The sequence below is a fragment of the Ammodytes marinus genome, assembly GCF_949987685.1.
Source record: "Ammodytes marinus genome assembly, chromosome: 5".
In the NCBI taxonomy this organism is placed as follows: domain Eukaryota; kingdom Metazoa; phylum Chordata; class Actinopteri; order Uranoscopiformes; family Ammodytidae; genus Ammodytes; species Ammodytes marinus.
The window spans coordinates 6,329,178-6,343,201 of record NC_137234.1 but is presented as its reverse complement, the minus strand read 5'-3'; the positions used below and the strand labels follow the sequence as shown (position 1 = coordinate 6,343,201).

The 14,024-nt window shown below is 39.1% G+C and overlaps 1 protein-coding gene across 1 annotated transcript; it reads right to left on the bottom strand.

The window, feature by feature from the left end:
- Positions 1-971: 971 nt before the first annotated feature.
- On the bottom strand, positions 972-6,020 carry psma1 (proteasome 20S subunit alpha 1). The gene is made up of 10 exons (XM_080027369.1): positions 5,959-6,020; positions 4,465-4,509; positions 4,244-4,345; positions 3,644-3,747; positions 3,176-3,264; positions 2,931-3,001; positions 2,669-2,798; positions 2,300-2,379; positions 1,735-1,839; positions 972-1,299 (listed from the first exon to the last, which is right to left on the bottom strand). The coding sequence occupies exons 1-10, from the start codon at positions 5,959-5,961 to the stop codon at positions 1,228-1,230; spliced, it is 801 nt and encodes a 266-aa protein (XP_079883495.1). The 5' UTR covers positions 5,962-6,020; the 3' UTR covers positions 972-1,227.
- Between the last annotated feature and the right edge of the window lie 8,004 nt (positions 6,021-14,024).

Sequence of the window (14,024 nt, the reverse complement as noted above, 5' to 3'; positions counted from 1 at the left end):
CAAAGGAAAAGAAGCACTGATTATAAAATCCTTCCATCACTGTAATTTACTGGCGTTTGTGCCATTTCTCTCCTATGTCACAAAATATGTTTAATTCATGTAACACTTGAACAAAAATAATTTTGAACTTCCTGCTGTCTTAATGTCCCAGACGAACACGTTTGCAGGCGAGAACGAGTGTCTTAAAAGGGAAGAAAAAGGGACATAAGCATATCTGGACATTAAGAGTTTCCCCTTTTTGTCCTAATCAGTGTTTGTAATGGAGAAAATCTGGTTTTCTGTACCGATAATATTTTAAAGCTTGTAACAAACCTGTCCTCTGCTCCCTTTAAGTTATTGAAATATATTTTTACTTTTATAAAACCTAATTTATTTATTCACTGTTTATTAAAAGCTCCTTGGTTACGCAGATCAGTGTTTCAAATACTGTGGTCAACTTGAATAAAGTTTTCTGGGTTCTAAACTTCCTCCTCAAGGCTTTTAGTTTGATTTATTCCACTAGATTGTCACAAGATCAATATTGTAAATGCACTGGCTCAGGCTCAAACATTTTTACCTGCAATGTTGCTCATCTAGATATTAAAAATATCTCTGCAGCAGCGCTCATTCTACATCAGCTTAATGTGTATTAAAAAAGGTGGAGACAGCAATTCTAGAGAAGGCTTCAAAACAAGTGAATATCTCAAGATACACTACTTGTCCACACTTGGGGGGGCACCCTGAAAGAAAAATCCAGTGTTAATACACAGCCTAGGCTCTGTAAACAGGCATGTTGCTAGCCATGGTGGGCCACTTTGTTAACATACCTTTTTACAGAGCCTAGGCTGTTGATACCAGATTTTTTTTTTCATCACACACATACACACGTAGCGTAATGTGAAGAAATATTCACTGATTTTGATAACAAATGTTCTCCAGAATCACTGACTCCCCCTTTAAAGTAGGCCACTAAGTAATGAATAGCGACTGCACACTTCCAAAAAAAAGAGTTTATTACTTGTATAATGGTACATTTTACTCATACAAAAGCAACATCACATTGGTTGATGTTAGCAGAGAATATTTTGGATTAACAGTTTAGCAAGTGGCACATCTTAACAATAACAACCATCCCCTCTAAGAGTTCCTGTGGTGAGTTGTAGTAAGTGTCAGGTTGGTCGTGGGTTAGTGCCCGCCCTCCCCCCACCCTCTCATAACAGGAAGTAGATTCAGATTGACAGGAACGCCTCAGTGTTCCATTGGCTCGTCAGACACGGCTGGGACAGCAGGGGCGGCGGCATCATCTGCAGGCGCGACAACCTGGGACACACACAGAGAAGTGTAAGGGTCGGTTTTAACACTGATGTTAATTTGCCATACGAATATATTTAAAACAGCAAATCTGAAATGTTTAATTTAAAAGAAAAAATTCACTTTCATGCCATGAAGCAAAACCAAAACTGAAATCTTGAGTTACACGCAAACACAAAGTTCAAATTGAGTTGACCCGAAGTTACCAGTATATTCAAATATAATGGCACTGGTTTATTACCAAGGGGAAGGATATTGTGAGAGCTGGAATTACAACTGTCTAACTTGACCCAAACGCAATGTAACAAAATGTGTTCAGAGGAGATATAGAGTTCTAGTTTGAACTACTTGCAACAATTATGCCGTGCAGCAGAAGAACATCACACTATTAAAAATTAAAAAATTATTCAAAACACTGTTCCTCAAATCCAAAGCATTAAGTACCTTTCTCTGTGGCCTCTCCTCCAGTCCCTCCAGGAACGGGGCGACATCATCGTCGTCATAAATGACAAACTCCATGTCCTTACCCACAATGCCGATGGAAACATTCTGATGAAAAAAGAAAAACAAGTAAGAAAAGACCTGAATACTATTATGTTTAAAAGACTAAAGTTGAGCTTTTATGATGGACAACTGATTTGAATCCTGTCTGATTTCTAAGAATCCATTTTTAGATTTATGTTTATCAAATTGTAATACATATTTGAAAACTTATTTTACTAGACTATTACATGTAAATGCTATTATATCACAGGTCATTTCTTCTTAGCTAAATCAATTTCTTAATATGAAAAAATATATAGAGAAGTCCACGTTATTGAAGGAAATTTCAATTATTTATCTCAGTTTTTAAATCACATGCAGTACAGGTTTCATGTAGGGCACAAATGAAGACAGAGATAAGCTCCGATCTGTTGTGTGCTGGTGCGTGTGTAGCATCAGTCAGTAGTGTGGAGAGTGTGTGTGAAGCAGGCCGTGCCATCAGACCGTCTGTGTCGGGTGTGTGTACCTTGGTGGTGAGGTCCTGCTCGGCGGGGAGGGTTTCTCTGAGAGCACGGAGCCCATGTTGGACCAGATCATTCAGTTCACCTGGCAACAAGACAATCCTCTGTTAAAGCAGGAAGTATTAACACTCATTCTGCACTGTGTATATCTATGTTTAAACAAGGAGATCTATGAGAACACGGATGAGTTTTAATTTCATAATCTATATCCAATGACAGGTAATCAGGATATTGGAAAATTCATGACAAAATATTTAATAAAACCTGAATTATAAAACACGCAAAAACATTTGAAAGATTTGCCAGTTTGAAGATCTTAAAGTTAAAACTGGTTCATTCTAAATATTAAGTGTAAAAGGAGTTTCATTTCTCACAGTCAGAGAACTTGTCCATGCATCTCTCCAGGTAGGTGCGAGCGGACTGAGAGCGTGCGCCGATGGACATGGCTTTGCAGTCAAAGTAGTTTGCTGACGGGCAGGTCTGGAAGATATGAGGTCCCATGTCCTAGGGGGGGGCGACACAATAACAAGTTCAATTTAAATTCAAAATGTGTACGAGAGGGGGAATTCATAGACAATAATAGTGTGCTAGATATAATAGAAAATAAATTCAAATATCACGAGTGAGCAAACTTACATCATAGCCAGCAATGAGCAGTCCAACACCATAGGGCCTCCTGCCGTACCTCTGTGTCGGGATTTGGGTTTCTGAGGGTTCAGTTAGGGAGAATTGTTGCCATTCACATTTCACGTACCTCTACCCTTATCCACACAAGAAAAATAGGCCAAAATAACAACTGATGTCACACAAGTTAAATAAACACATAAATAGATAACTAGCACCAGTTTTACTCTAGAGCTCTGAGTGAACAGTGAGGATACTGCTGCCAATGAGAGAGACGAGACGTGACGTGGGGAGGGGTCTGTCGAAGACAAATCTGGAATCCAAACACTCCTGACGCATGAAGTTACTGTGGGAGACAGAAAGGGTGTAAGCATTAATATTCAGGATTAAATACATTTGCTGGTTCAAATTCAAATTTAAAAAACTTTATTTGTCTCCAGGGGACAATTTATTTATTTTTTATTTATTATTCTTTCGGACAATTAAACACAATACACAATTTTCTCTTTGACATATTCATACACATTTCTTTGTGTAATGGTCCGAAGGGTAGCAGGAGCCGCCAAAGGCTTATCAGGTACCGCCCCCACTGCTATCAGATTCAGCTACTGATACAGATAATTATTATTTTTTTTTTCAATTGAAGGCACAGAGCAGCAGAATTGCAAAGTACAAATGCTAGGTTGACTGAATGAGCTCCATAGAGGCAGCAGTGAGTGACCCACCACAGCAGTCTGGCGTCAGCCGTCAGTCCAGCGATGGAGATGCCCACGTGGTTGTCCACATGGAGGATCTTCTTCTGGTGGGCTGCCAGCTCAGACTGGGCTCTCTGTTAAAGACATGAAGGAATGAGACATCAGACAAGGCATGGGGGTGTCTTACTGTAGGCCTCCTACTTAAAATCTTAAATATATAATGGCGAAGGCTGTACATTTATTTCATGCATTTCTGTTTTTCCAAATAAGGTAAAAGAACACAGATGAGGCATTGGATGTGACGTCACATCAACGAAACATTAGTATTAAAACAACCGGGGATGCCACTTATGTAAAAGCAAGAGGCAAGATCAAGGCGCAATGTTATGATGAAATAAATAAGTAAAAGTATGTCCCAATTGTATGACTACTGCATGCTAACTAGATTATTTTAATGGTCAGATGTAGTATGTAGAATAGAAAAAATAATAAATAAAAATAAATAAAATATAGAGTATGCAATTTGGAACGCAGGGATTGTCTCAAAAAGTAAGATATTATTTTAAAGGGAAACAGTCTACAAGTGTTGCAAGTTTTTTAGAAGCAGAACTCTATACAGAATGACTTTACCTTTAGTGCGACCAGGACTGCGTGGGATTTGGATTTGAGTCCTACAGTAGCAGAGCCTTGCTTCACTGCCTCCATGGCATACTCGATCTGATGGATACGGCCCTGCACCAACATCAACAATGGTATTTATTATTACATCATTTTCCATTTCTCCTCAAAGATACATGGACGTTTCTCCCATGAATTCAGTCAAAGAAAGATGAAGGCAAACAGCGACTTACCTGTGGGCTCCATACTGTCACATCGTTGTCGTACTGATTACGAAACTAAAAGAAAAATAAAGCCGTGATTAGTAAGTATTATTTTAAATCACTAATATTACACACACACAAACAGCTGAGCTTACATAGTCGCCTTGCATGATCAGCCGTGTCTGAGTAACAGACTGACAAAACTCAGAGCCTAGCCTCACATACAAGCCTGGATCTTTTCTAGAAACAGGTTTTAAATTTCTACAACACTAAATAATTGATAACGCCAGCTGTGTTTGTTTTGTACAGCCAGCCATGTACCAGGACAACCATTCAAGGTGATAGGTAGGTACCATCAACACACAAAGCAATGGTTTGAATGTCCAGCGCTGAGTATAAAATGAACTTCATCCAGTGGAAAGCTAGCTGACATAACATGGTTCCTACTGAGCTACAGGCAAGTTAGATCCAAGATTACTTTTTCAAATCCAAAACTCTAGAGAAAAAAACCCCACATCAACTACTCTGAGTTAGGGTCAATTTCTATAATAAAACCGACTTCTTGGCTGCAGTGAAAAAGTAAGAACATCCACTTCAACTGTTGTATAGAGTGTTATTTTGCTATGTCATCTAATTTCAGGTCAAAGAAAAATACAAAAGAAAAAAGCCAGTAAAAATTTAAATATTATACTGCGTCACTTAAATGTCTAAAGGTGACCATATCCATTCATTGTATGCTGATCGGCGATTGAGGAAATATTTAACAAATAGATCGTACACATTATTTTGAAGTTTCAAATTGCAAAACCTGATAAAGAAAGTTGATACACTCGTGCACTCCATGTCTTACACTTAAGACTTTTGGAAGACTGATTTAAGATATTTTAAAAACAATTAAGGCCTTTTTTTATTAGATTAACTAATTTAATGCCATTTAAAAATACTCTGCAGCAACACTGCTATTGGCATTAGCCGGATACAATGCTAACTGAATTATTACAGTGACCAGTGAGTGCTTTTTAATGTGTTATGTTAACAGAAAAAGTTAAAAGTCTGAAGTTATAACCTGTTAGCTGAGGGAAAACGAAAGTAAAAGACGTGATTCTTCAATTTGATGCTGCTAACGTCTGCTTCAGCGTTAGCCTGCTAGCTACCTGACAATGCAACTACCCGAGCTATTATGACAATACGTTATTTAGCCACTTATTGACCATATAACCGGGTTAATTATATTCCATTATATAATGTGATCGACCAGGAAATATCAGCTAGGCATCAATTGTTTTGGGCGCACGTCTTTTAGCCGGCATCCATGCTAAGCTAACGTTAGCAGGAGCTGTTTTGCTTACTCACAGTGCAGTTAGAGGTAAGCTTGCTAACGTTAGCATGATGCGAGTGAATAAACCCCTGTTTTTTATAATTAAAGTATACTTTACGAACAGTATACTACACTTGTGAACCGTGTAGACGTGTTATATAATGTTAACTTGGTTGATTTGTTGTTTAAATTTAATTCAAACTCACCATCTCTGCTTTTAGTGAAAAGAGTCTCCTCTGACGGTGCTGGGATCCGGACTCGATTTGTTTTCCTGAGCGCGACGTCAGGCGAAAACAGCAGAGCACTGATTCAAATCAGTGATCGATTGAGTTGTAAGTTGTGTTCGGCTGTTAAAAAAAAAACATTTTGTTCTTTCAATTTATGAATCAACAGAACGACTTTATTTGTAACATATAAGACAAACATAATTGACTATAGATTTAATTTATATATTTGTTTAGTTATTTCATTATGCCTTTTACTCTGCTGCACTAGCCCTTGTGCTGCTGTAAATTAGCACATAGAATTTGTTTAGAGTTTCATGCAATATCCTAGTGGTTTATTATTTCAGCAGTAGCCTATTAAATTCTGTCGGTAGAACCGGAACTAAAGTCCAGTTAAAGTTATTTATCTCACTTGATATTTTCTACACTGACAGAACAGCCGCAGTGTCTGTGAATGAACACTAGGCGGCAGCAATAAATTAGGAGAGGAGATAGAGAGGGCGCATCATTTGGTCGTTTGTTTGGACAATAGACTGAACTGTATATAAAAGAGGTTTGGACAGTCAGGAGGAGGGACACGCAATCCAATTGACATTTTTGTAGTTGTGTGTGATTTTTTGGTCAAATAAACGAAATAATTCAGTAATTGATTGTACAGATCCATACATAAACAAACAAACAAACAAACAAACAAACAAACAAACAAACAAACAAACAAACACAATTTAATTAATAAAAAAATGAATTAACTTTGCAAGCAATCATGTGGCCAAGATGACATTTGTGAAAACGCAAAATAATGTTGTAAAAGGACGTCAGTGGCAGTTCATGTGCACCTTTAAAGATAGGCTCAATGATATTGCTAACCATTTTAATAATTCATGTATGTTATTTCTGTGCCACAGAGCACTCCAGTCAATAGTTGTCATCCTCTGAGCTCTCCCCCTCCACCCACCTATAAGCTAGAAACTAGAGATTCAGCTCATGACCTTTAGAGTGTAGAGCACGACCTCAATGGGCAACAGACTGGACTGTGTTGAGGTCTGGGATTTTCTGGAAAACTGGCTCAACTGTCTCATGATGATCCATTGACATTTACTGTTAATTCTCAGAATTACGCCATTAAAAGTTTAAATGGATCTTATTTTTGTATTGGCTTCACCATAAATTTATACAATTCCTTAAAAGTGAATGTTTTTTTTGTCTTTCCGATGATTGACTACTTTGTCCAAAGGAGATGCAAGAATTAACACAAGTTGGAAGTTCCTCGGAGCACCTTTAACTAAATCATCGGAATACTTTTCCACCAATTCCTTTTGTGAAATCACTGATGTCTGCTTTTGTTTTTTGGCAGAGGATGTTTCTACATTATACCATTGTGTAGCAGCTCTACAGGTGGGTAGATGCTGACAGGTGTGGTGGTTTCAACATGTGGCCTGGGACACTTCTGCTGTATGGCCCCCCAGTCTCCCTCAAACACTCACTTTAATGTCCCGTTATTGCTCAACAGATTCTTGGCTCTCCTGTTTGTTTCAGACATATAGAAGCATTATTTAATAACATCTCCATGGGGATTATGTCCCTCTTCTTCATGCCTTCGTTCGTGTGTCTCAGTCTGCAGTTGGAGAAATGCTTTCGCCTCTTTTCCCTGTTAACGATATGTGATGTACCCTTGATCCGGGCCGGAGGGAGGGAGAGGGGGGAGATGAATTAGGAGGGCTGTGCTGTACTGTGCTGGGCTGTGCTGACGAGCTCTCCTCCTCTGCCAAGCACGGCGGCGGCCATTACATCAGCGCGCCAACCTCCTCCTTTGTGATTGAGATTGTAGGAGCCGCTGCTGAGCTCAGCAGGTTTTTTTTTCTTCTTTTTTTTTCCTCTTTCCTGGGGGCCTCATTTAACTCTGCCAAACGGCCACCCGTTTAATTTTTCAAATGGAGAGCAGCCTGAGTCACTGTGCGATGGGTCCAAGCCACACTGTAGACTCTGCGCTCGCACGTGGTGGTGGAGGGAGGGAAGGGGAGGGCTGTTCAATGGAGTACATCAGACTGTTAGTGCGCTCATTCCTCTACCCATTCATGGTTTTCACTTTGGTTTATTCACACAGGGAAAGACCAAGACCAACCTCTCTTACTATGTGCTATTCTTTTTAACTTATCACAACACATCAGCAGTGCACACCTATACCTCTTAACTTAAAGGTGCACTATGCAGTTTCAGGGGAGGGTAATTTCTCCCCCACATTTGCAGAGCCTGCAGTTAGTTTACAAAACATATTAAGTCTACATGTAATTCTTAGTATTGAATAATTCTATCATCTTGTATCAACATTATTCTTTTGAGGAACCTGGAACCAAATGAAACACCAGAATATGTTTGTATACATCACTGTGGGCCCTAGCTGCTCTTAATAACAACAGTAAGTTTTCAGGTAGATTTCTAACTTCAAAAAGTGTTCCAAGGATCAAAACTTGCGAGGAAAGTTTGGTTATTCAGTCATGAGAACACACCTTAGAAAAAGATTCACTTATCTGACACACACGCAAAGTTACATAGTGCACCTTTAATATAGCATTAAGTCTGCATCCTGAGTGGGCTAAATATTCCACATCAGCTCCCATCTTTCTCTTGTTGCTTAAAATAGGTCAGCGATGCGTTTTTAGCCTGGGAAATGACTGGGCTAATGGGCGGGAAAGGTGTCGGCTCTGCCAAGGTTGCATTAAGCTGGCAGCTTTCCTATAACAAGAAGGGTCAGGGGTCGCCAGTCCAAGCTGCAAAAAAAACTCATCTCCAACCCCTCCCCTCCATAAGTTTTTCAGACTCTATATACTTTATGTCATCATCATCATCATCATTGACGTGGACATTTGGTACGGCAAGGCAAAGGCCAGAGCATACGTGTGTGAGAGAGAGAGAGAGAGAGAGAGAGAGAGAGAGAGGGAGGGAGGGAGGGAGGGAGTCGGTGAGCTGAGGTGGGGAGTCTTGTTGCAGGGATTGTGTTGGCTGCCCATCAGTTTTCCTGGTGTTGACGAAAGCGCTTATGCAGCATTTCAGTGGCAAATGGCTGAAGAGGCTTTTTTCTGGCTCAAAAAATGCAGTGCATTGTGGGGGCACTTAATAATATCAGCAGCTAGACAGATAGTCTCTTTGCTCAGTCTATGAACCCTAAGAATAGATGAATAAGTATCAGACCGCGCGCACAGGCTTTTTCATGAAGCATATGTCATACTTTAGCTGATCCGGTGTCAGGACAACGGAAACCACCTGATGCCAGCAAGAATGAATGATGAACACACAGATACACACTGGCCCATGGGCGTAGGTTTTGTTTCAACACATTCAGCAGACCACGGGTTAGAATCCAGCCCATGGTCGTTCTCTGCATGTCATTCCCCTCTCTGCCCCATTTCACCTCTGTCTCTCCAAACTGTCTGATAAAAGCATAACATGCCCCAAAAATATCTTAAAAAAACACCTAATTTCCTTTATTCTGGTGAATTGTCATTCATCACTTTGGACCTTTTATTGCATCAATTGATGGTGGAAATGTCTTTATACACGTAAAAGACAACATTAAGGTTCCCGGTGACACAAATATAATGGAATATAATGCAGTAAGGCTCTCAGGCATTCTGCATTGCTTTACAATATGTATTCTCCTGGATTGTTCAAAACTGTCTACACATTCAAAACATATCACAAACGTTTTTGGGATGTTTTTTTTTTTTTATATGAATCATGTATATCTCAACAACAAATCTATAAGAGAGAATGAGACCTTGTTTTAAACCTTATAGGCTCCAAAATCGAAATCTACATAACATCGATGACAGTTACACTCTTCTAAATATTGCCTCTATGTCACCATGGTCTTTGAGTTATTCAAATGCTTTACAGTAATCAAGTTGCTGTGGGAAGTGACTTGAGTATTCTTCTCTGTAAGAAGGAAATGCAATCCTGGAAAAAGTGGATTCGACTCATTATCTTAACAGCAACTCACAATTACCATATCCGTCATTTTTCATTGTTTTAATGCCAGGAAATGCACCCACACACCAGAAATCCATCATTTTAATGTTCTGATTGCGTCGGACCACGGTTCACAGAATAGAAGTTTTTTAAAAAGGGGATCGCTATGGTGCTATGGGAGGTTAAATGCGACAAAATGGTCAGACGTTGTAGTTAAAGTTAATTTTGTCAATCAAACGAGGAACACAAGAGCATATTCCCGCATAAATGATGCTCGTTAATATATGTTTTTAAGTAATAGGCTGCACGGATGAGGTCAGAGATGAGCAGTAAATCATGCGGGCTGCAGTTTAGTCTCTTTAGAGGAGGACATCCATAATCCATTGACTACAGGGAAGCCCCTTTATCATCCTGTATTGTACCCGAACAACACAACTGAGCTCTGTCTATGCGCTGAGAGGATTTATCTGTTAAGACTCACACTGTGTTGGTTAGAACTGTTGTGGCCCTGTGTTCGATCAAGTGTAGTTATCCTCCTGATATTCATTGGCTCTCTATGATAGATGGATGGATAGATAGATAGATAGATAGATAGATAGATAGATAGATAGATAGATAGATAGATAGATAGATAGATAGATAGATAGATAGATAGATAGATAGATAGATAGATAGATAGATAGATAGATAGATAGATAGATGGATGGATGGATGGATGGATGGATGGATGGATGGATGGATGGATGGATGGATGGATGGATGGATGGATGGATGGATGGATGGATGGATGGATGGATAGATAGATAGATAGATAGATAGATAGATAGATAGATAGATAGATAGATAGATAGATAGATAGATAGATAGATAGATAGATAGATAGATAGATAGATGGATAGATGGATAGATGGATAGATGGATAGATAGTTGGTTTTGGCCAAGTAGTCCAAAGTACGTAAAACGTTTTATTTTATTTAAAAGTAGCCTCTGCAGTGTTTTCATGCATCTCACATATTAGTTTTTTGATGTAATAAAAGTCATTTGTCATAAAGGGTTGTCAGTCTTGTTTTTATCTGATGCACATTCTGGAGTTTCTGGACATACAACAGTCTTAACCTGATCTATAACTGAATGACATATAATAAAAGTATAAGACTGAATGGTGCTGCTTCCATTCTCGTTAGTGATCTGAAATTATAATGTTTCCTCCTTTCTCCTGGCCATTTGGGACAGCTGGAAAATACATTACTGGAAAAAGATGTTGGACTCTTGATGGGTAACACAGCCCGAACTCATTTTGAAAAAAACTAAATGCACCAGAAGCATTTGTTTCATTTGTCATCTCTTGTCAGTGTCAATGCAGGATCATCTGATGATGCCAAGCCCACAGAAACGGAGACATCCAATCATTACTTTGGCTCTCTCTGGCAAACATTTAAGCACTGATTGCATTTGCTCATCTATAGCACTGGGCACTTTTTAGAATAAAACTTAATGTGAGTGGTCACTTTTGGAGATGAGATAAGAGCATTGTCTTGTGTTGGATAGCACTGATCTGTGCAATATCCACAAATTATAATTGGACGTCACGGCAGCAAGAGAGAAAAACAAACTATTGATATTGATGCAACAAATCAACTCAGACCTCGTTGATTGATTTGAGTTTGACAGGCCGGTCAGCCCTTTACCGTGATGACACATGCTTTTTAATGATAGCGAGAGCAGGAAGAAGGTGGGATAGGTTTACGACACTGCTTCATTATGAGTCACCCTTTTTATTTTGTTTGTCACCCCAGAGCACAGTCTTATTATCAAGACTCTGAGGTTTGTCATCAAAGCCCGTCAGCTTCGAAATACATCATTCTGAGTTCTGACACTTTTTGTTCAAATCAGTGAATATCTCCTCACGATCCACTACCTCTACATACTGTGTGCGTGGGAAAAAAATTCTGGTGTTAAACACACAGCCCAGGCTCTGTAAACTGGTGTTTAAACACAGGGGGCCCACCATAACTATGAACATGCCCATTTACAGAGCCTATGTTGCGTGCATGTTTTTTTCTCCAGCAAACACAGTATGGACGGACAGGGGATCTTGAGGACATATTTACTGATTTTGACATTAAAGTGATTTTGACAACAAGCTTGTGTGGCTGAATCTACCTTTACATAGTGACATCTTCATCTTTATTAGTATTTTTATGCGTGTGGCAGAAAGTAATTGAGCTGTAAATTGTAAAAGGACATGAACTCTGTTAAATTTGAGATGTGTAGAATCAGACCCACAGTGGACCTAAATGCTCGTCTCTGTGAAAATTACATTTCTTTTTACAAGGGGCCCTTACCGTTGTCGTAAAAGCCTTGTGTCAACATCAAATCTTCAATATTTCAGTTTGTGTTAAAATCAATAAAGGCCCATGTGCCCAGGGCAGGTTAATCCGGCTTGGTATAAAAGCATGTACTGCATAACAACAAATTTGAATTGTAAACTTTGAGGAAAAATAAACGTAAAGTATTTATTCATGTACAATTTCTTGTATATGTGCTAATACAAACAATATTAAATTGACCATGAATACCTGCTCAGACAATGGGTTTCATCTGTAAGCCTTACATGTTAATATTACTAATGTTACCAATTTGGAGATTTGTTTTCACGTTTTCCTATTTAAAAAATCAACCTTAAAGTGACTAAGAGGAACATTCAGTCTTTGTTGATTCATTTTGCGACACCTTTGGACAAAATCAGCAGTTTTTTTTTAATGATTTGCTGTTACAGGTCATTTATGGTCATCAGAGGAACAAAAATTAGAATGTTTCATAAACATTTCAAAGTTCCTCCTTGGAATTCAATATAACGACGATTTAAAAAGAACAGACAGGACCACTCAACCACTTACGCGAGAAACAAAATATAAAGGGGGGCGCTTGTGTTGCAGTGGTTAGAGCGCCCGCCCATAGAGGCTCAGTCCTCAGAAGCAGCAGACCACAGGTTCAAATTAGCCCCATTTCACCTCTGTCTCTCCAAACGATCTAAAAAAACATAATAAAACCAAAACATTATCTGTAAAATAAACAAAATATAACAGGTGTAGAAATGCTTGGATCAAAGCTGTTACAACTGAGACTGTGACAGACTTTTGTCGAAACTAATTGAAACATCCTTTTGCTATAAATTCCCTGTGATGTGACCTCGGTGTGCTTATATACAGTAATTAGTACAGAAACTCATGGACTGACAGCACGTTTTATCTTGACACTACCACGTAAGAATGTATTGTTGGTTAGGGGGTCGAGACGCATGACAGTAAAATGAGGACACAGGGAACGTTGCCAATCAATACTCCCAGGAGGACAGCAACCAGTCTGCACACTGAGGAATTGTGGTTCATAACCAAAAGGTTAGCTCTCCTTGATATTTATGCTATTTGACTCTTTGTGACTTTTATTCCATTGAAATACTACAAGTCTAGACATATTTGGATGTCTCGAGGGAATCCACTTTTTAAAAGGATCAGTTTACGGTATACGAAACAATGTTCTAACAACCTTTACATAGCCAGGTAAAGTTTTATTTCCCTGCAAAACAAGAATAAACCTGTCCGCATGGTGAAGTGAAGAGCTAAAGTGTGACTTAAATACGCCTGTGATTTGGCAACCTAATGGGCTGTGGACACTTTGGTGGTATAGCGCGTAGGTGGGTGGTTGTATGATCAAGTGTTGTTGTGGAGACACCTGGCTGCTCTGGCCATTCTATCCATCAAACAGCCTTAATGGGCTCTTGTGCTTTGGGATCCATCATGTCACCATAATGGCCTTTACCAGTGAAGGGCACTTTTTAACTGCATTTGACTGATTGGGAAATAATTCTGGTGGTGGTGGAGAGAAAAAAATGCAAATGGATGAACACACCGTATTAATTTCATTGCAATGCCGAGTGAACCGTGAACCGGCATAGACTGGATTACGTCAACGCCGGGTCAAGGATTTGATGGTCCGCATTCAAAGTGCTTTACAGGGGCATAAACTAGATTTAGATTAGACATTAGACATTGCATTGCAGAGATTGTAAAAAAAGAGAA